Source organism: Setaria italica, chromosome VIII (assembly GCF_000263155.2).
Source record: "Setaria italica strain Yugu1 chromosome VIII, Setaria_italica_v2.0, whole genome shotgun sequence".
NCBI lineage: Eukaryota > Viridiplantae > Streptophyta > Magnoliopsida > Poales > Poaceae > Setaria > Setaria italica.
This window is the reverse complement of record NC_028457.1, coordinates 38161750-38183549: the sequence shown is the minus strand read 5'-3', so window position 1 is coordinate 38183549 and position 21800 is coordinate 38161750. Positions and strand designations below refer to the sequence as shown.

Below are 21800 nucleotides of genomic sequence, written 5' to 3'. Positions count from 1 at the left end.
CTGAGGGCTTTGCCATGCTCTGAAGCTTGCTGCTGTTAGAGTGTTAGCTGATGACCTACGGATTCTCAACTTAGCCTAGGATTTTGTGGAGGAAAAAAGAAGTTGTCTGTGAGAACCTTTGTCCTTGGGATGATATGATTAATAACTCTAATAATGTACAGAATGGAGGCAGTTCGTCAAGTTTTGAAACTTGTCTATAGGAAATGTGAAATGTCTCCGGCAATCATGAGATTTTACAAGGCAGATAGTTTAGTCCAGTAATGCAGATAAAAAATTGGTCTCTAAGCTCATGTTCTAATCTGATCCTGAGTCTGAAGAAATGAGAAAAGAGCTTCTGCAACTTTTTAGACTTCCTACTATCCGGAGAGAAAAAAAATGTCCAGGGATGTCGAGTCTGGTCTGTATTCCTGAACATTGGTTTCTCTTGTCTGGTGGTCCAAAACCATGTGCCATTCCTTCCTTCGTCTTGGCCCAACTGCCCACTGAATTTGCTGTAGAAAGCAGGATCTTGCTTCTACCAAGAGAGTCTCTGCTGTCCCAAGTCTGAATATCTTCAAGCCCATGGATTTGGAACAGATTTCAGAGAAGCCTGAAGTCAAATTTCCCCTTGTGATTTGTGAAGTTTCAAAACGAAGAAGATGAATTGTCCAAGCATGACAACAGCCACCTGAATAGATAATGGCGCAATGGGACGTCTCAAACTAAGTCTGAAAAGTTTTTTTTTCCCCCTAAAAAAATCGAACACGAAGAAGCAGAGAGAATGTGTGTGAGAGAGAAAATCATTTCTTACATTTTTTTTCGAGAGAGGAACGAGCATAATCTTTTCCAGAAGGTTCCTGGGTCGTCGTCGTCGGAGCCGGCCGGCCGTTCATCATCTCAACTTTTCACCAAGTCTTCGCTTCAGACTTCGGAGCTCAAGCTGCCGTCTCCCATTCCATTCAGTTCCCCGCGCACAACTGCACAAGTCTTCTCCACCGTCTTCTTCCACCTCCCCGCTCTCGACGACTCCCAGCGCCGCGGCAGCTAGCCCCGAGGCAAGCTCCAAGGCTGCGATGGGTTGGGCGGCACGGTTCCTGACGGTGGTGTCGTTCCTGGCCGCTGGGGTCCTCTTCGCGCCCGACGCGCTGCGCCTCAGTGGCTCCAGCGACGGCGGAGGAACCGCTGCGGCAGCGAGGCTGGTCCACCTCCTCGCCTTTGCCACCGCGTGGGGCGCCGGGCTCTGGGTCACCTTCATCGGCGGCATCGTCATGTTCAAGTAAGCAAGCGACACCGCCGCTCCATTCGTTCGCTGAGGCTTTGGTGGGGCGCTTCGTTTCGGGAGGGGCAGAGCACCTCGTCGCCGCCGCCGTTGACCGGCCGGAGCCGCCGCCCCTCCCTCAGCCCGCCGCCGGCGAGCGTCGGGACCCGACGAGGGGCCTATTCGCAAATATTCGGATCGCGATTAATAGTCGCGATCCAAATATATTACTGATCGCGATCCAAATTAGGGGTCTAAATGTAAAATAACAGGGGTTGATTTGGAAATATTCGGATCGCGATCCATTTTAGGGGGTTATCTCCAAAACATCTCTACAGCGGCGGCGATGGCTTCTGCCGGCCGGAGACGTCGTCGTCCTCTCCGCGGCCACGTCGTTCGCTCTCTCCCTCCCTCCCCCGCATCGTCTCGTGCTCCGAACCTCGCGTCAACACCCGCCGTCTGGCCGCAGCACTCGCACCATCCCCAAATCGAAAGGTTGGAGACGAGCGACAGAGATTCTGTCTTCCTTACCAATTCACCCGAGCCTGAATGTTTCCAATGGACGCAAAAATTGATTTGCGGGCATGCGGCTGCTGTCAGTAGCATTCATATTCAAATCCAGTTTCACTTTCACCATTCCAGGAAGAATTCTGAGGACAACGAGTAGGTCTTCACCATACTGAATTTGTGATTAGGCGTGTGCGATGACAATCCACATAAATCTGTCCCTAGAAGTTAGAATCATGCGAATTTTAATTGCATAGGTCTTCGATCATCACGAATCGACTGGATCACCATCATAGTTTGGTAAATATTAGTCGTCCTGACTCCTGAAAAGTCGCTTTAGTGATTATTGCACCTTGAAGATCTGTTGGGAAGGACAAGGACCCCAAAAATCATGAATTGGGATAGCTGGAGTAATTTTATGCTGTATTGAGAGAGCTCTTAGATGCTAGATTTCTCATGAAAAATTGGATGTAAGCTTGTGATATTGTGTTGAATTCAGTCAACGTTTTCTCTTGAAACATTTCTGAAAGTTCTGTTAGACAGTGCTGCAATTTTGCATGCAGGTGGGGCTGTTCGTCTGTTTGTTGCTTATGTATTTTAGAGTTATAATATGTTTGGTGCATCCTTAGGGTCTAGAAAGTAATGTCTTTTACGCAGGTGTTTAAGTATACTTCCATTTTGTTTTTATAGTGTACACATTACCTAGTTGTACACTTGTACTGAGAACAAACAAATCGATTTTTCAAAAGAGAACAGAACAGTCCACTGAAAAAGTAAAGCCTACCATATATTGTTCTTACAATAGCACCATCTGTGGATGTCCCACTGTGTGGGTGGATTATTTCTTCTCAAACAACGCAGGAGAGCTGCGTGTGGGTGGGTGGATTATTCTCTTCAGAACATAGTATAAACTAATGTTTTGATAAAATCTTTTTGATTCTTAAGGTACTTGCCGAGGCACCAATTTGGGAGTCTTCAGGGGAAAATGTTCCCTGCGTACTTCATGTTAATATCAGCATGTTCAGTGATATCTGTTGCAGCATTTGCATACCTGCATCCCTGGAAGACAGCGTCAACCATTGAGCGCTACCAGCTTGGATTCCTTCTTTCAGCCCTTGGCTGTAACCTGTCAAACCTTCTGGTCTTCATGCCTATGACTGTTGAGGTGAAATACTTTGTTCATGGCCTTCAGCTTTTTATGTACCTCTTCTTTTGCATTTGGCAAATGCTAGTAACACAGAATATCCACAGAACTATATTTTGGTTACGTGATAATGTCAGGTCTCGTGAATGCATGTCTTACACTTTCTATATGCAACTTTGAGATTTACTATGTTGATGGTAGTTGAGGTGTGTGAAGCAAAAGGAAGTTACTTCGATGTATATTTATATGGTTATTAGGTTATATAGGTGCAATTTCTGAGTACTATCCCTTGCAAAGCTCTCAGGAAAATAATGCTTTCTTCTTTGTTTTATCTTCAAGAATCAATACAGATAGCATAAAAGCGGAATTTAGTCCATGAATAGTTAGCAATCTAGCATCTGGAGGCAAAAATCTAGCTCCAATAGAAGCATAACTGTGGATAAAATGTTATGGGAAGGCAGTCAATTTGGTAATTCGACAAAACAAGGATATATATCTGGTTTTGTATATGAACCTTTTGAATATTTTTTTTTAGAATTCTGGGGACATAACCCAGTCCATATTTGCATTACAAAGGCTAGGACTTTAAGTAGCGTTCAATGCACCGGTTAATTCAAGCACCTGGTGGCATCACATACCGTGCAACATGCAGCACAGTAGGGAGTTACAATTCAGTTCAAGAACCTTCTGAGCATTCATCTGATTGTTTGTCAGTTCTGATTGTTCAGCTTTGCATTGTATTGATCATTACTCCACTGTTGTTTTAGAGAGCAAACTTGAGAAATGAGATATCTTGATTGCTAAAATCGACAATGACAACATAGTTCTGTTATTTGAGTATGGTAGGGGACCTTAAACTTAAAAAAGCAAAAGAACGTGCCTTGTTCATTTGCTTGTGAACTTAAGAAACAAAGAATGCGCATTGTACTTCAGTTGGCGGAACATTACTGTCTACTGTCATTTTCACCCTCTGCTGATCAAATTGATCTGGTCATGCAGATGATGATGAAGAGGCACAAGATGGAGAAGGACCTCGGCATTGGCTCCGAGGTTGGATACTCCAAGAACGCGGAGACGGCGAAGAGGAGCCCAGCCCTAGTGGCGATGAACCGCAAGTTCGGGATGATCCACGGCCTATCGTCGCTGGCCAATATCTTGTCCTTCGGCAGCCTGGCCATGCATTCTTGGTACCTCTCCAGCAAGCTCGACTTGTGACTCTCTGACTGAGCCACTGAGGGCTTTCACATGCTCTGAATCTGCTGCTGCTAGATGGTGAACTCTGAGCTTAGGTTTCTGTGGAGAAGAAAAGTTCTGTATGTAAGAACCTTGGTCCTTGAGATGATATGATGAATTTCAATAATGTACAGAATGAAGGCAGTTCGTTTCATTTTGAAATTTGTCAGTAGAAAACCTCTTGCTTTGATTGTCTCAGGCAGCAGCCAGAATGGTTTGCGAGAGATGTGGATGTGCGGAATGCCAGTAACGACAGGGGTGACCGACATCTGGGTCCCGCAGGTAGAGTGTGATAATGGCCCCACATGTAAGTGAAGGAGGTGGCCCTTCCATGATGCACGACGAGGTGAGCCCACGCACGATGGGCCAGATGCAGTCGGCCTTTCGCGCCACGGCCCATTACACAACCAAAAACACCTGCACGATCACCCCAGCGGAACGCCCGCGCAACTGAAACGGCCATCTCCAACCATCTCGCCGTCGCCGATGCCGCCAACCGCCGGCGATCCGTCGCCCTCGCCGTCCTTCTCCTCCTCCATCACCACGCCCGACGGGTGGCATCCCCGCACGGCGGAACGGCGCCTGCTGCACCTCCTCCACCACTGCCCCAACGCGCGCGCCCGCCCGCTCGAGCTCCTCGCGTTCGCCGTCCGCCGCGCGCTCCCCGCCTCCCCGCCGTCGCCGCACCACCACTCCCTCGCGGCGCTGATCCTCCTCTCCTCCCCGCCGCCGCCCGCGCTTCCCCTCCTCCGCCTCCTCCCTCCCGAGCCCCCGCCCCCGCTCACGCTCCTCAACGCCGCCGTCAAGGCCCTCTCCTCGTCCTCCTCGCCGGCCGACGCCTTCCGCCTCCTCTCCACCCTCCGCCGCCTCCACGCGCCGGACCGCCTCAGCTTCCTGCCCCTCCTCGGCTGCGCCTCCTCCTTGCCGCTCCTCTCCGCGCTCCACTCGCTGCTCCTCCGCCTCGGCTTCCTCTCCCACCACGCTATCTCCCTCGCGCTCCTCAAGCCATACCCTTTGCCGCACGTCCGCGTCTTGTTTGACGAAATCCCCCAAAAGAACAGATGCACCGTCGCCTACAACACTCTCATCACGGCGTGCCTCAAGGTCAGGGACATCCGCGCCGCGCGTCACCTGCTTGATGAAATGCAGCGGTACAGGCGATCCAGGAGGAGCGTGGTTTCTTGGAACCTTATGATCGCCGGGTGTGCACGGTGCGGACGAGATGACATGGCGGTGTGGTTTTTCGAGGGGATGGTCGGAGAGGGGGAGGTGGCACCGGATGATGGGACCTTGGCGGCGGCGCTCCCAGCCTGTGGGAGGACGGGAAATGTTGGGGCAGGGAGGTGGGCACATGAGTATGCGAAGAAGACTGGGCTGTTGGAAAGTACAGTGCATGTTGCAAATGCGGTGGTGGACATGTACTGCAAGTGTGGTGATATTGCCAGCGCAAGGGAGGTGTTCGAGGGGATGCGGAAGCGGAGCGTGGTGAGCTGGAACACCATGATCGCTGGATTCTCACTGAATGGGCATGGAATTGACGGAATTGAGCTGTTCCAAGAGATGCAGAAGCAAAGAATTGAGCCTAATTCTGTGACATTCTTGGGGGTGCTTGGGTGCTGTGCGCATGCTGGGGCAGTGGAAGTTGGACGGGAGATCTTCCAGAGCATTTTATCGGAACATGGCATTGAGCCAGCAATTGAGCACTACGGGTGTATGGTGGATTTGCTTGCAAGGTCTGGCCTTCTGGAGGAGGCACATGCACTGATTCAAGGTATGCCAATGAAGCCTAATGCCGCAATATGGGGAGCACTGTTAAGTGCATGCCGCGCCCACTCTGGTCTGGGCATTGCTGAGGTGGCTCTGAAAGAGCTTATCAATCTTGAACCATGGAACTCGGGGAACTATGTGCTGTTAGCCAATCTTTATGCAGAAACAGAACGGTGGGAGGAGGCAGGGGAGGTGAGGAGACTGATGAGGACAATGAGTGTGAATAAGGCTCCAGGGCAGAGCTTAATTGAAGAAGCCAGGTTTCAGTTGACTAATGCATCCCAGTAGTCAGCTCTGAGGAAATAAAACTTCAGTTTGGTAGGCTAACTGCTGAGTTTCTTCGGAAGGCAAAGCTCCTTGCGTCAACCAATGTTTTTATCAAGCGAAGCAGACTAGTATTTGCAGGTAAACATTATCTGGTACTGGAACTATATTGACTCTATTTGCTATACAAGTGGTGTGCTGAATATGTGATTGCTTTTTGAATATTCTGCCACAATGTTGTTTATACCTCAATGGTTATCTTCAGTATAAAAGGGGCACTACATACCTCAGTAGATAGTATAGTGGAGATAGAAATATGTAACATTCAGCCTTTGATGTGAATCAATTTATTAAAATTTGGAGAAAGACAATTGCCTTTTTTTTCCGAATGTCAAGTTTGACTGAATTTGAGAATGCTAGAGGCTGTCTAGTGTTGTTACCTAGGAATTATTCTTAACGAACGTCATGTTTGATTCAATTTGAGAGCACTAGATTTTCCAAGTGTTGACATTTAGGAAAATTATGGCCTTTTTCCAAACTTGAAGTTTAATCAATTTGAGAACCCCAGAAATTCTTCAAGAGCTATGTTTGTTAATTCAACATATCATATTGGCCAATTCAGCTTAAATAGTTTTTGCTGTTTAACTAATTTTTTTACCATGGTTTTCTCATGTCGGTTATGCATATTATGCATACAAGCCATATATTGTCAATATATTATGGTGGAAGGTCTAAAGTATTTTTAAAACATGGCTTTCTCATCTGCTTCACTGAAGAACAACATGCAATTCTCCCTTTTCCCCTAGTTTCCTGCCATCATGTAATTTGCTTCCCTTGATTCCTTCTTCCATTTTCTGTCTTTCAAAATATTTGCACAGTTTTTATGCGCATCATATTTTATTTCTTGAAACAAAGCTCCATAAGTAAAGTTCAGTTAAAGGAAAAAGGAGAAATGTCTGAACATTTAACTCTTCTTTTAGTGGGGAACAATGAAGTTAATGATCCTTGCAGAGTTCTCTTACATTATCTTGTTTTGTCAGGCGTTTATCTGACTTGGGAATAGTATATAACCATCAATCCTGAACAGTTGAGAATTGAGATACATATTGACAACACACTTCATTGACATTACCCACAACTGGTATCTTAATTATTACTTCCCTGATCAGTAGTTTCACAGACAGGAAAATTAGTTCAATTTTCAGTACAATACATACATCTGTGTTGGGAGGGAGTAGTTGTATCCAAAACTAGGTCAAAGTAGAACTTGAAAGAACTATTTTAGGAAATAGATAATTATTTGCAAATAGAACTTCTATGCAGAAAGTTCTCAGAGTTCTGAATTTACAGTTTGTGTTGTCTGTGCAGACAGCAGACTGTCACTCTACCAGGAATTCAGGATTTACCTGTGGGCACAGCACAAATTGGGGTCCTGAAAGTAACTAGCCAGAGGATTTATCATCATGCTCTTAGCAGCAGCACTGGGAAGGAAAAACCTGACGCTGCGCTGTGTCACACACAGTCACAGAACGGCAAACACTAGGCAACGAATATTCACAGACACATGCTGGGCCCAGCAAAAACCTTGGCATTTTCCTTTTGTGGGCTCCCTAACATGGACAGCTCGAAACCATACAATTTGAAGCTCCCAACGAAAAGAAACCAAACAAATCGAAAAGATGCCGCCTAGATTCATGGGAAATTTCCTGGTGTTGGGCCTTGTGATCCTTGTCCTGTCCTCCCTTTTTCCTCCCCGGCCTCCTAGTAATTTGCTTTGCTTTGTCGCCTGCTTTGAACTTAAAAACCGCAAAAAAGAAGAGGGGTGGAAGGAGTGAGGCAAAGTGAGAAAGGGGCAGTTTTGAGCTGCCTTTCCATAGAAGCTCCGGCACATCCGTCTGTGCATGTTTTATGCATCGTGTTGCTGAACCTGAAGCTGGTGTGATTGAGTTGTTGGTATCAATGCATCGTGCTGCTGACATGTGGATCTATGTCTTTTTAGGAACCAGATGTGGAAATCTCTTAAAAGCATGTGCCAATTCAGGTCAAGATGTTCCACTCAAATCCATTGATCTTCCTGTTTAAAGTAAGCTGCTGCACAAGGATGGATCCGCGAGGAAGTGATAGTTCTGAAATAAAGCTGGTGGTTCATTTCTGGAAGAGTTTGGCAGCTGACCGATGCAAAATTCCAGTCGAATTTCAGGTTTTTTCTCGTAATTTTCTATTTTGAAACTAAGTGCATAATGAGGTATGTAATTCTTTTCGAGCGGAGGGAAATTTTGGGTTGCTTTGTTAAATTTTTCCATAGTTATCCTTGCCTTAGGCAAGAAAGAAACAGTAGAATAATCAAGCATTTGTTATCCAAAAACTAGGCCTTTATAAGTAAATAAATACTTAGGAGCACCAGCTGACAGATATAAAAGCATCCTTGCTCTGCTCCTTTGCTACCTTAATTTCACTTCTTTGGAAGCAAAAAAAAAAAGATTTCAAAGAGCATCTCTAGTAGTCTCTGCACAGGCTAATCACGATGGCCCACTGCATAATTCCTTCCCAGTTGGTGCCAAGCTTGTTCAATTAGTGCACACAAGGTAGTACCTGTTTCTTTTATTTTCTTTTTTTTTCTCTTTGGAGTGCAAGAAGATACTCTTGTTTGCATCAGGATCACAGGGCACATGCAAGCCACCTTTGGATTCTCTCTAACCCTGCTCCCATTTTGATGCAGGTCCCCACAAAGGAGAAGCCAAGCCAGGGCACCGCCATTTCTTTCCGTGTGCATCGTCCACGCTTTGTTTTATCCACTGCCCATGAGCCTGCTTCTGCTAGTGCCCGTTCTTTACTCCCAGCAGCTGAGGTGAGGTGAGCTGAGCTCAATGGCCGCTCCGCTCGTGTCGCGCCGCCTGGGGATCGGCGCGGTGGCCGGCCGCCGGAGCCGTAGCCGGAGCCGGGGAGGGACAGGCGTTGACCTCGGCACCGCCTCCTCGAACGCAGGCGGTCCAGGTCGTGGGGTGCAAGGATCGGCTCCCGGGGATATGGCCTTTGGGGAGCAGTAGATTTGATCAACTCCACTCCGAATTCTTAATCCTGTCACAAGTATCATCAGCTGGATAAACTAGCAGCAATCATGTACTGCAAATATACTAGTAGTGCTGGTGCGAATATGTTGAGTTGTTGATGGATATAATTTGTGATGATCGAAAAGGAGTGCATCGATGATGAAGGATGTGGCGCTTGCAATAATCAAATGCAGTAGTGCTCGCTGTGCCATGCAGGTTGTATCATACTGTTTCTTTTAGCGCCATGGCGATCTTGCTGGATCTCCTCGCCCGGCGCACGTACGGGGGCTCTCACCATTGGAGGCCATGCCAGGTCGGGTCAGGTCAGCCAACCTTTTTATATTCTTTTATTTTTCCTTTCTCTCCCTGCAAAGTTTTTGTTTATCCATTGTAGAAGTAGAAGGATAAAAGTCGGATGGATCTTTTTTTCCCCCCATTTCTTTTGTGCCGCGGCAATGATAGGAATCCATCTACCTCAAACTGTATCTTTCTTCGTTCTCCTTTTGCACAAGGAATTCCTTTGCACAATGGGTATGATAGTATAGGAATCTATGATCTATCCATCTAGTACACTTTAGATTGGATAATTGGATCCTTTTTTGCAGGTCTGCGCGAAGCAGAGTACTCTACAAGGTTGGTGCTGGTGCGTGACAGTGTGAGGGGTGAGTGAAGAAGAAGATGATTGGGATTTGGGAGGAAAGCTGGTGGGCGAGCTGCTGATGAGTGCCGGGCCACGTCGTCCCAGCACTCGAGGTACGTGGAGATGCCTTGTTACCTTTAGCAACTTTATTCATCCAACGTCATTACCAGTGAAGGAGTCCCATGGTCCACGAGGTTAGCGAAAAAGTCAATGCAGAGCCTACCTTTCCAGTGTCCACCCATCCCTGCTCAATTTTGTTAGCAGAGTTGTTAATGATAATCCTGTTTTCCTTGCTCCTAATCTGCCTGCATTTTGCATACCGACCCTACTCAGGCCATGTTTAGTTACCTCCCAACTTCCAACTTTGACACTATGAAAAAAGAAGGTTCCCCATCACATCAAACTTGCGGTACATGCATGAAGTACTAAATGTAGACGAAATTAAAAACTAATTGCACAGTTTTATTGTACTTTGCGAGACGAATCTTTTGAGCCTAATTAGTCAATATTTGGACAATAATTCACAAATACAAACGAAATGCTACAGTGTGTTACAGTGCTAACACAGTAATTTGGCACCTCCCAATTTGACCCAACTAAACAAGGCCTCACTCATGCACAGAGAGATTCCCGGTCATGTCGAGTGGCCCTGATGACGCCGCACACTGTAGAAGCACCTACCGGCCATGGGCGGTGTTCACACACTGCACAACATTCTTCAAGTCACCCTTCACTGCACTGAGGCACTGAGCTGTCGCCGACTCGTCCCTAGCAGGGAGGAGTCCAGGAACCCAGCTGCACGGCCGCATCTGCTCCCAGCAAAACGGCATGGCCATCCCCACCCCCCCTCGTCCCGTCTCGTTTATCGCTGCTGCTGTTCTGCTCCTTCCTGACCGCCGTGCCGCGTCGGCCATCCCCGGCGTTCGCGGCCGCCGTGCCCCGACGGACGGCGACACTACGGCGCGGCGTTGCGTGGGGAAGGAACGCTCTGCCAGACGATGGATGGCGGGATGGGGGTGTTACTGTGGCGGGACAGGTGTTGTCACGTCCGTCCATCACACCATCACAAGGCTCAAGGCGACTGCTGCTGCGTGGCCTCGTGATCTTTTTTACTGCTGGCAGCCTGGCAGGGAGTTTCCTTGTGCAGGGGTAGAAGTAACTGGTCGTGACCTGTGACTGTTGGAGGTGAAATGTGAAATGAAGGCGCCGTGGATGGACACAGGGCAATGATGGTAGGGCGTGTGTGAGGTGTGGACTGTGATAGGATACTATGCGTTAAACTTTAACAGATTACATGATCTAATTATAAAACTAAGGTAGAGTCTAATTGGCGAGATGAATCTAAGCAAATGGTTACTGTAGCACCACATTGTCAAATCATGGACTAATTAGGCTTAATAGATTCATCTCGCGAATTATACTCCATCTGTGCAATTAATTTTATAATTAGCCTATGTTTAATACTTCTAATTAGTATCAAACATCCGACGTGAAAGGTGCTAATTAGTCCTCATGGTAAGCATTCTATCTGACTTTTATCGTACAACTTATAATATAACTCCGACGTGTTATTCTCACGTAATCTTGAAATGTGTGTAGAAAATTATCAAGAGATAATTTCTCTCTCCTATTAAAATATAAGTAAATATTTTATGAGCTAGCTAATCAGTAACCATCGGAGAAGTACTCACCATGGCATCAGCCGATCTGCAAAAGCCGTGCTCCACTACCTCCCTTTCGCCACACTGTTTCTTCCCCCCTCTCTTTTTCTCTCCAGACCTCAGAACGGATTAAAAAGACTGTAAAAAAGACATTATTCTTCGTGTTCTTTTTATAAAGTTTACAGTAATGTGTTTTAACCAGCTACTCGTAGTAATGTGTTGACTTCTCGCGGGACGCGTCCTTCCTGCAGCGCACGCCGGCATGCCACGCCGGACGAGGAGCTTGCACGACAAGCCTCCAAGGCGCAAGCATCCAAAGGCTGTGCGTGGGCGGCAAGGTAAAATTACCACCAGGTTTTTCACCTCCGCTTGGACTTTGCTCCTGGAGCTATTAGCCGGTGACCCCGCTGTTACTTCTTTAAATTACCGTGCTTTGGCTGCTGCCTTGCCTGCGTGCGAGGCTTGAAGCTCAAGGAGAGTGAGCGGCCCGAGTCCCCGATGCTGCAGCCTGCAGCTGCCCGGCCGGCATTGCCCGGGGACGGACAGGTTGAGGTCGCGCCAGGACGGTGAAAAGGCCGTTTTGTTCGGTTACCTTGGGCGGGTAAAAAGTAAACGCTTCTCTCTCCTCCCACCACCACCACCACCACCACCACCACCACGGGCCCCGCCACCAAAAGTAAAACCGCAGGCAATTTACCGCGGCCGGCGGGCGGCAGCAGCCATGCCGCGCTGCCGCCTCTCCTTCTCTTCTCGAGATTATAATGGCTGCTGGCCCCGGGGCACGCCAAAGCCGCAGAGAGAGAGAGAGGGGGGACGACATGTCCTCCATCACGTGACGTGTACTTGAGCCTGTCGCCTCCCACGGCACACCTCCTCAGCTCCCCTTGTTCACTTTTACTCCCAACTCCCAACTTTGGCACTATGCAAAAAGAAGATTCCCTATCACATCAAACTTGCGGTACATGTATGGAGTACTAAGGGGGCGTTTTCTTCCCGTGTCTTATTTTTAGCACATGTCACATCGAATGTTTACATACTAATTAGGAGTAGTAAACGTAGACTATTTACAAAACCAATTACATAAGTGGAATCTAAACGGCGAGACGAATCTATTAAACCTAATTAATCCATCATTAGCAAATATTTACTGTAGCAACACATTGTCAAATCATGGACTAATTAGGCTTAATAGATTCGTCTTGCCGTTTAGATTCATCTTATGTAATGGGTTTTGTAAATAGTCTACGTTTAATACTCCTAATTAGTATCTAAACATTCGATGTGACGGGTGCTAAAAATAAGTCAGTGGAAGAAAACGGGACCTAAATGTAGATGAAATTAAAAACTAATTGTACAGTTTTGTTGTACTTTGCGAGATGAATCTTTTGAGCCTAATTAGTCAATGTTTGGACAATAATTCACAAATACAAACGAAACGCTACAGTGTTGCTACAGTAATTTGGCACCTCCCAAATTCCTCAAGGGACCTCCTCTAGCTCATGGGAAAAAAAAATGGCGATGACTTTACCGGGTTTCTTCCCAAAACGGTTTTCACCGTCACCCGACTTGCAGTTCATTTTTTAATCTCAGCTTGTAAAGCAAGGTAAAGTATGCCAAGCGGGACCTCTACCCCAGTGTCAAGCAAAAGCGAAAGCTAGGGGAGGAAGATTTGGAGAAGGTGGCGAGGCGTGCTTTCTGACCATGATTGGTTGTCAAGATTGTAAACATCTCGCGTTCTTTGATGCTCATGCGGTTCTTCATCTTCCTTTCCATTTGCGCTCTCCATCTAACGGTCGCACCAGATTTTTCACCTAGTTTACCTTTCCCGGTTGTTGCAAAAATAGCTCCTTTTTGTTGCTGCAAACAAAGAACAAGAAAAAAAAAGGGGGTTTTGGATGTGTGGAACTGAAAGTGGGGGGGAACTTGGCGAGCTGAAAGGGACAAGTTTGTTGTGAGCAAATGAAACATGCGTGTTCAATCTGGCACAGCTGAATCGGTTGGTTCCTCGCTTCTTCCAGATCCAACAACCGTTTTCAGCTGCTCGAACTGGAACAGAAGCTGCTGTACGGTTACTGAACTGTTAAGCGTGAACTGAACTGACCCCAAACAAGGAAACTGGTAAAAAAAACCTGCAAGACGAAATGCTTCAAACTCCTGCCCAAACTGACTCCTGCCTCTGGAAGAGTTTTGAGAAGGAACAGAGGAGGTAAAGGAACCTGAAGATGGACAGAGGAGTTTTGCATCATAGATGGCATGCTTCCTGAACAAGGGCCAGGCACAAATGCTACATTGTTCATCAACACAGACACAGAGTTGCAGTAAAGCTTCAATTTTTCAGGTTGGCAAGTATGGTGAAGCATCAATTCTTCAGGTTGCAGAGAAATGAACAGAGAAATGAATAAGTGACAGTACTAACATTTTCCACTAATTTTTCACTGGATGAACGAGCTGGTTTACATCACCCCAAAATCCTTACACCAAGCTATGTGGAGTAGATTGCGACGCAAAAGAACATCTACTAGCTACTTTCTATGCATTTTTTGCACTTGCTGAGACACTAGATTCACCACTGAACACTCCCAACCACACAGAGAGCGACTGGGAGGAAGCTGAGGTGAGCGGAGCTCCGAGAACGGAGGCCGGGACGCCACCGTGGCCGAGGTCGCGAGTCACGACCTGGAGGAGACGGCGGCGGCGGCGTTGAGGCCGCGGGCGAGGCCGTGGACGGCGCCGTAGTTGCGGTGGCCGAGCCCGATGCAGCCGAAGAGGAGGAAGCCCTGCCGGTACGGCAGGTTCGTGCGCCGCCGCATCTCCTCCGCCTCGGCACGCCGTGCCTCGTACAGCCGCTCGTGCGCGGATCTCCGACGCCCGCCGCGGTGGCCTGTGCCGGTGCTCCTCGCTGCCCCCGGAGACGGGGACGGCGACGGGCTCCTCTTCGGCGCCGCGCCTGGAGACGGGGAGGTTGGCGTGGCTGGACCCACAGGAAGGTGAGAATGTTGGGTCTTGCCGCCATCGGACTTGCTCCGGTGGAGGAGGTCCTTGAGGAACCCGCCCCAGCGGCGTGAGCCGCCACGGGAGGACGAGGACGAGGCCGACGAGGCGGAGGACGCGGTGGACGAGGACGACGACGAGCGCGACGCCGCGGGGGTCACCGCCTCCACAGGCTCGTCCGCCGATTCGGTCTCCGGCGGCGGCGTCTGAGGAGCTGGAGCCGGCGACCTCCTCCAGTGCGTGCGGAACGGGGACATGGACCGCGCCTTGCGCCGAACCGACCGGCCCCGGAAGCGGCCGCGCTCGTCGGGCACGGCGTCAAGGCCGCCGCCGACGCCATCCTCCTCCGCCGCGACGCCGGGACCGAGCGGCTGGTCCGCGTGGGGCTGCTGGGGCTGGAGCAGCGCGGCGGCGAGGCGGACGGGGCGGATCTGGCCGTTGCAGAAGAGCTCGTCGGCGGACGACATGGCCGCGGCGGACGGCGACGGGAAGCGGGACGAGAAGTCGAAGTCGAAGTCGAGGACGCCGCCGCCGGCGAAGTCCTTGGCGCCGCCGCCGCGGGTGGGGCTGGCGGGAGCGCTGTAGAAGCAGGCGGCGTGGTGGTACGGCTCCCGGTCCCGGGAGGGGCTGGACGGCGCGCTGACGAACGGCGTGGAGCAGGCGCTGTCGTCGCACCCGCCGGCGAAGAGCAGCTGGTCGCCGGTGCCGCCGGCGGCCGCCGCTTCGGTGTCTGCTGCTGCCGCTTCGGTGGCAGCCATTGCGATGCGCGTGGGCAGGGGCGGTGGAGGAGGGTGGTGGGTTGGTGTGCTGCCTTGGTGGTGGTGCCGGGATGGAGGGAGATGGTGGGAGAAGCGTGGGAGCGTGCGCGGCTGGGAGTTTTTAACTAGCGGAAATGCCTTGCGATTCAGCCCCTGCAGTTTTAGGGAATAGCGGGATAGGTCGGTTTGTGGCTGATGCGGGTGTAGGGAGGGGGTGGTTTGTAATAACCGGACGCGGGAGGGGTTCTCGTGGGAGGATATTCCCCGGCAGATAGCCAGATCTGACCCTACCGAACCCGCGTAATCGCAGGGCGCCCCACTCCACTCTACTCCTGTCCTGTGCCTAGCTGCCAGGTCATGCTCCTCGATGACGTGGGAGCAGCCGCCGTCGCCGCCTCGTCGGAGGCCCGGCGGAGCAGGCGGCCAGGCGTGCAGCGCTGCGTGTTCTCTCGGCGGCCGGCCGGCAGCTGCCGGAAGGGAACCGGCAAAGCAGCGAAGCACGCAAGCCATGGCTGCATCGGCGTTCGCGACGGCAACCCCCTGTTTGTGTTTGCTGCATCGGCGTCAAGCGAAATCGTTCGAGCATCGTGTACTCGCCGTCTTGACCATGCAAATCCCACCAAGTTTTTTATCGGTTAACAGCGTAATGAGAAGATTTTATACGAACAAGGAAGTAAAGCTTGCAAGTAGCATAGACAGCCGAACGGTTAGGCTGAACCTACAACTGTTTGGTCATGCAGCTGCAGCCGAAGCCGCTGCAAATAATCTCAAGCTGATAGGTGAAATGGATGCATGATGGCGAGAGGAAGCTCGCGGTAATTCTATTTGGCACCAAAATTTTTTGGTCGTGAAAGGGAGCAGTAAGCAGCTTTGTTGGAACCTTGCCCGGAGGTTGTGTGGTTGGCATTTTGGCGGCTGTAAGCATCGATTTTGCACTCTGGTTTTTGAGCAACAAATGGTCGGTCGTGCTCGTCGTTTTGGTAGCGGAGAGGAGGGAGGCCCGGCTGGCTACGAGCAGCCTACCGGAGTACGTGCGAGTCAGTCGTGCAGGCCCACGTGCGCGTGCGTGCGGCGCCCATGGGACGTGTCCGTCCGTGTGGGGGCGCGTGGTGGGGACAGCACGGCGGCTCATTCCGTGACCGCACAGTGCACAGTGAGCTAGCTAGCGAGGAGAGAGGCCGCGTCGCTGCGCGTGGGTCCAGCGGCGCCGTCCGGGCCGGCGGGCTCGGAGATGGACGGCAGGCAGCCGCCCCGGCGATCCGTACGGGGTGACGCGGCGCACAGTGAAGCTAGCTACGGCCGCTCACAAACCATAGCCATCTATCTGCAAGCCAAATGCTGCTGCAGAGCAAGCAGCGCGCCCTAGGTTCCCGTTCCGTTCCGTTTCTCCATGGCCATCACGTCACCCCCGTCCTTCCTGTAAGTAACGCAGCCGAACACGTTCACAGAAAAAGAAAACCGTTGGCAACACAACAAATTGAGATGAAACGATTTATTCGATTTATTGAATATTATTTTAGAAAAAGAAAAGTAAATATCACCGGCTTTAACTAGGGAGAGGAAATAACAAAGAAAAAGTTGCATCCGTGCCACGTGATGATGGGCTTCTGACCATTTGCTGCTTGCCTGCCTGAAACCACTAACGGGCGCGCGGAGCAAAAAGTAAAACGGTGTTGCGAGGGCCGGGACGTCTTCCCATCGGACAACATCCAAAATAACATCGGTATCCTCGTATGGTGTCCAAAATAACATCCAGAACCTGTTCGCTTCAGCTTATTTAGCCAGCTTATCAGCCATCAATTAGTGTTTTCCTCTCACAACAAATCAGCCATTTCAACTTTTCAGCCGGCTTATAAGCTGAAGCGAACAGGCCCCTAAAAATAGAGTCTGCGCTTCAAGCAGGCAGATAGGGATTTGTAGCTGATGTATAGTGTCACTGTTCGCTTCAATATAAACACTCGTAGTATCTGTATACCTCCCCTCTCCACTATTTTCCATGCTGAAAATGATGTACTAGACTTTCGACCTTATTAAGGCCCTAATGAATCAGATGGGGATCTCCCCGTTGACCCTCAAAAATATAACATCTGCAACATCGAAAGTATAAGGTTGCAACATTGAAAAAATATGCGAAAAATAGTTCAATGTTAATATTGTTTCTCGAAAAAAAATATCCCACCGCAACATCAAACACATGTTTCATGCAATATTTTCAAACAAAAATTCACCACATGATAAATAACAACCACAATGTTACACCGCAACATCTAAAATGTGACACGACAACATTCATAAATCAGAACTGCAACATCTTCAAACAAGTGCATCATCAAAGGAAAAATAAAAAATTAAAATCTCGTCCGAATCACCAGTTGCAACATTAAAAATTGTCCTTTGCAACATCTCAAACATTCTTTTGTAGCATCTCAATTCTTGTATGGTTACATTAAGAAAAAAAGCAACATGACAAATCAATATCTGAAACATCAATATTCATATGTTGCAGCATGGAAAAATCCAGCTCTCAAAACCACCAACCTAGATACGGATCACAACCAATGCGACGCGGGAGGGAAGGAGAGGAGCCAGCCCTACTGAGTGACCTTCTTGGAGGCCCGATTCGCCTGGGGGATCACTAAATCCGACAAAGGAGTTGCTGGATCTAGCGAGCCTTAGCCTGCTACAGCCGTCTCCGAGCTGCGACGATGAGGGCCGCCGGAGGAAGAGGTCGTGGAGGCGCTGAAGGGGTGGCGCGGGGGTGCTCAAATGCACATATCCCCGCCCGCGATGGACTGCAGCTCCGCGCAGTCGCTCGCCTACGCCCCCTCACCAGCGAAGAGGGACCAGGAGGAGGAGCTGCCGTCACGGCTAGGAGGAGTGGGGGAGAGGAGGGAAGAGGAGCAGGAGCGGAAGGAAAGCAGGTGTTGGAGACGAATCGTGGACACAAAGAACGACCAGACGTGACCTCGCTCTTAATTGTATAAAAAGAAATTTCAGAATTTCGGTCCGTTCCGTCCGATATTTTCCTCTCGTCCGGACGCCCGGATCGAAGCATTACGGAAAGTATAAGCTCCGGACTGCTCTTGTTCTTCGTGGGCTGTTTTGGGCTGCTAGCGAATCAAAGATATATTAACTATCCATAGGAGCCCCCGCCCAGGCCCAGCACCCCCACCCCCCCACTCAACCGCTACGGAACGGAACTAGAATTAGGAAACAAAACGCCTCCGTTAACCTCCCCGCCTCCGCTAACCTCCCTGCGCCACCGGTTCCGCCCCTCCTCGCCTCGTCTTCCTCCTCCTCGCCTTCCTCCTCGCGCGCGCCGCCGAGGCCGGCGGCGGCGGCAGCGGCAGCAGGTACCCAGACCCTAGCTGCTTTTCTCCCTCTCCCATTCACCCGCCGCCATCCGCGCTCTCATCCCCTCGCTCGTCTCCCCCAAATCGCCGCACACGGCGCGCTGGTTCCTCCCTCAGCCAACCGCCGCCCCTCCACCTGCAGCCTCCCGCCGCCCCTCCACCAGTCCACCCGCAGCACTCCTCCGCCCTTCCACCTGCAGGGGCGCGCCGCCCCCGATCTACAAGCACGCGCCGCGCGACCTGCCTGCGTGCTTGTGCAATCTGCCGAAGGACGTGCAGGCACACGCAGCCCCTGACCTGCTGGCGGGCTGAAGCCGTCCGCTAACCGGACATGTGCGCGCCGCCCCGATCTGCAGGCTACAGGCATGGCTCCGCCCCCGCGCCGCCGCGCGTCCACCCCGACGGCCCCGACCTCCATGCCGCTGGACCCGCGCCTGCAGCCCTCCAGCTCCAGTGGCGTCCACCCCGCGGGCCCTGCCTGTCTCCGTCGGATGACCGCCCACGTCCGACTGCCGGTCCCAAGCTCACAGATAAGGCCCCAAATCCAATCCCCCCAAATCTTCTTCTGTTGCTGCCCCGTTCTTGGGGTTAAATTTTGTTAGAATTGATTGAAGTGAAACTGCCATTACATGTAAATGTGCCTTTCGATCTCATTGTAATGGTCCAATATCTTAGTGCATGTTTAATTAAAATGGCAGAATATGAAGTGCTTGTGTGACACCTGTTTTGTGCTTGTGAGAGGTGCAAGATAACTTGCACTGATTGTTATTTTTTTGTTTGTGTTAGAAAACTGCATCATAGTGCTTACATATATTACTTCTGATTATCTTCAGTTAAGCAAAGATAGTTATTTATGTGCCACTCTTTCAGAAGAAACTAGTTCTCCATTTTTTTTTCTGTATTGTCTGGTAGATATATGAAAATTGCTGAGAAACTACAAGTGAGCCTTCTGTATATGGCTTTTGTAATCAATTTTGAATCCATCATCCATCTCCTAGGCTAAGTAACTCAACTGTTTTCAGAACTTGCTCTAAAAAACTTGTGTTATGTGAACGCAATAGCTATATGGATCTAGAATTTATCATCCATCAGCCATGCACAGACACGCTTTCTTATCTGCCTTAAGTACGAGATGGTTTTCCGTCCTAATCCTAGACTGTAGTAGACTCGACAATATGGACCTTAATTCTTAAAAGAGTATATCAGTAGCATGTGCTGACTGGAGGCTTGTGGATGCTGAAAAGAAATATGAAGTGTGGACCAACATAAAGGTAATGCGATGTACCATTTTCCTTTCTTATGCATGGTAATTGGGAATTTATACAGCAAATATGTTTGTAACAGAGATGAGATAATACGGAGATGAAAGAAAAAGCTGAAAATTGCATTATCTTTATATCTGAATGCAGACATGATACTGGTGGATGATGGCGATGGAGCTTATGAGCGGATTGACCACTCACCGTGGAACGGGTGCACTCTGGCAGACTTTGTCATGCCGTTCTTCCTCTTCATAGTTGGTGTCGCAATCGCCTTCGCATTGAAGGTGAGAAAGCATGTACATACTAGAATTGAAAATTCAATAATACTCTGAATATCTTGTTCTGTTGCAAGTGAACGTTTCGTGCTATCAGAGAGAACTGATTATCAGGTGAGCATGATTACAGAGAGTTCCCAATATCAATATCGGTGCTGCTGTGACGAAGATTGCCCTCAGAACACTGAAAATGCTCTTCTGGGGTGTGCTTCTCCAAGGTAATTCTTTCTGATAGTTTGAGTAGCGCTAAGACTGCACATATCTTTGCATTTTTTATTGATTCTGAAAATGATGAGCATCCCTGGCCCTTTCTGGAAACCAACAGGACTGCACATTCAGCTCACCGAACATGCAATATATTATATTAGCTAAACATTGATCATTTTGTATGGCTAGAATTACAAAGTCTGTACTTAAAATTACCTTGATCACGACTGCACATTCAGCTCACCGAACATGGGTCCGTTGCGAGCTGATGCACCAGCGTGGTGCCTTGCGCCTTTTGAACCAGAAGGCTTGTTAAGGTGGAAATCTGACAACATTAACAGATGGAGCTGAATATTTTTAGCCAACAATTTAAGTACAATCTGGCAATCTTTTTCACTTTCAGCTCAATATCGTCAATACTATCAGGGACAATCGGGATACATTATGGCCATGTTCTAATCCATTTCAAGGTTATTGCCGAAAACTCTGCTCCCACCTGTATGTTTTTTTTTAAAAAGAAATGCAGTGTGCTCAAGAAAGCTTCTGATTTGCAGACTCACAAGGGGAGACTGAAGCACTGGCTTCTGATGGGCTTTTCACTCCTTGTGCTCGGCATTCTCCTACACTTCACGAAGGGTATTTATCCTGCATATTTACTGTCAGACATGGCTGCCATTTACAATCCCTGAACTCAGATTGTACATGTATTGCTCTGTTCTTGCAGCCATCCCAATCAACAAGCAGCTCTACAGCTTCAGTTATGTCTGCTTTACTGGCGGGGCGGCAGGAATCGTTCTCTCAGCTTTCTATATACTAGTATGGTTTATGTTTCATTTTCGACAAGAAACTTCTTCAAATTCATGCTAAAGAAACAAATAAATATTATTGCATCCATTTTTTGACGGATAGATTGATGTCTGGGCCTGAGGACTCCATTCCTGTTCTTGATCCAAATCGCTGTGAGTCAGCTACTGAACCTTTTGTTTTCTTTCTTCATTTGCATTTTTGCAGGTCCATTGGATCGTGAAGCATGTGTTTGTGGCACTCACAAAAGAGAGAGTTCCGAATATCGATCATCAGGTAGAAAGCTAAGCCGATTACAGTGTTGAACTGCTGATGGATGCCAACATGAGCTATGTTTAGTATGGTGTGTAATGTAGTATCTAGCTAGTGTGATAGCATTTAATGTGACATTCTGGACTTGCACCTGTATGAAACAATGCCATTGTGATATCGGGCCTGTTCGCTTCAGCTTATAAGCCGGCTGAAAAGCTAAAACGGCTGATTTGTTGTGAGAGGAAAATACTGTTTGATGGCTGATAAGCCAACTGAATAAGCTGAAGCGAACAGGCCGATCTTTCTAGTGATGTTTGATGAAGCTATCTAACTGATGTTGTTATGTGTCTACATGAATGAATGAAAGCTTTTATAGCTAACGTGGTCATTTGCTT

General features: G+C 49.1%; 4 protein-coding genes across 12 annotated transcripts; 3 read left to right on the top strand and 1 right to left on the bottom strand.

The window, feature by feature from the left end:
* Nucleotides 1-814: 814 nt before the first annotated feature.
* On the top strand, nucleotides 815-4275 carry LOC101782099 (transmembrane protein 205). The gene is made up of 3 exons (XM_004979885.4): nucleotides 815-1255; nucleotides 2690-2909; nucleotides 3888-4275. The coding sequence occupies exons 1-3, from the start codon at nucleotides 1053-1055 to the stop codon at nucleotides 4101-4103; spliced, it is 639 nt and encodes a 212-aa protein (XP_004979942.1). The 5' UTR covers nucleotides 815-1052; the 3' UTR covers nucleotides 4104-4275.
* Nucleotides 4276-4340: 65 nt separating this feature from the next.
* Nucleotides 4341-10138, top strand: LOC101761460 (pentatricopeptide repeat-containing protein At1g09190). Its single transcript, XM_004980800.2, has 4 exons — nucleotides 4341-6293; nucleotides 8152-8352; nucleotides 8872-9525; nucleotides 9808-10138. Exon 1 carries the CDS (start codon nucleotides 4608-4610, stop codon nucleotides 6174-6176), a length of 1569 nt encoding a protein of 522 aa, XP_004980857.1. The 5' UTR covers nucleotides 4341-4607; the 3' UTR covers nucleotides 6177-6293; nucleotides 8152-8352; nucleotides 8872-9525; nucleotides 9808-10138.
* A 3712-nt stretch (nucleotides 10139-13850) lies between these two features.
* LOC101782790 (AT-rich interactive domain-containing protein 1A) lies at nucleotides 13851-15359 on the bottom strand. Its single transcript, XM_004979887.3, has one exon. It carries the CDS (start codon nucleotides 15250-15252, stop codon nucleotides 14173-14175), a length of 1080 nt encoding a protein of 359 aa, XP_004979944.1. The 5' UTR covers nucleotides 15253-15359; the 3' UTR covers nucleotides 13851-14172.
* A 3103-nt stretch (nucleotides 15360-18462) lies between these two features.
* LOC101783197 (heparan-alpha-glucosaminide N-acetyltransferase) lies at nucleotides 18463-21800 on the top strand. 9 transcript variants are annotated; one of them, XM_012848618.3, is made up of 8 exons: nucleotides 18477-19876; nucleotides 20015-20151; nucleotides 20257-20360; nucleotides 20589-20666; nucleotides 20753-20819; nucleotides 20904-20985; nucleotides 21074-21165; nucleotides 21361-21800. In XM_012848618.3, the coding sequence occupies exons 2-8, from the start codon at nucleotides 20017-20019 to the stop codon at nucleotides 21439-21441; spliced, it is 639 nt and encodes a 212-aa protein (XP_012704072.1). In that variant the 5' UTR covers nucleotides 18477-19876; nucleotides 20015-20016; the 3' UTR covers nucleotides 21442-21800. The 9 variants fall into 9 exon arrangements, 3 of the variants coding, with proteins under 3 accessions (XP_012704073.1, XP_012704072.1, XP_004979948.1); XR_001164777.3 differs by having other exon boundaries at nucleotides 18479-19876; nucleotides 20273-20360; XR_002678874.1 differs by having other exon boundaries at nucleotides 18463-20151; nucleotides 20468-20666.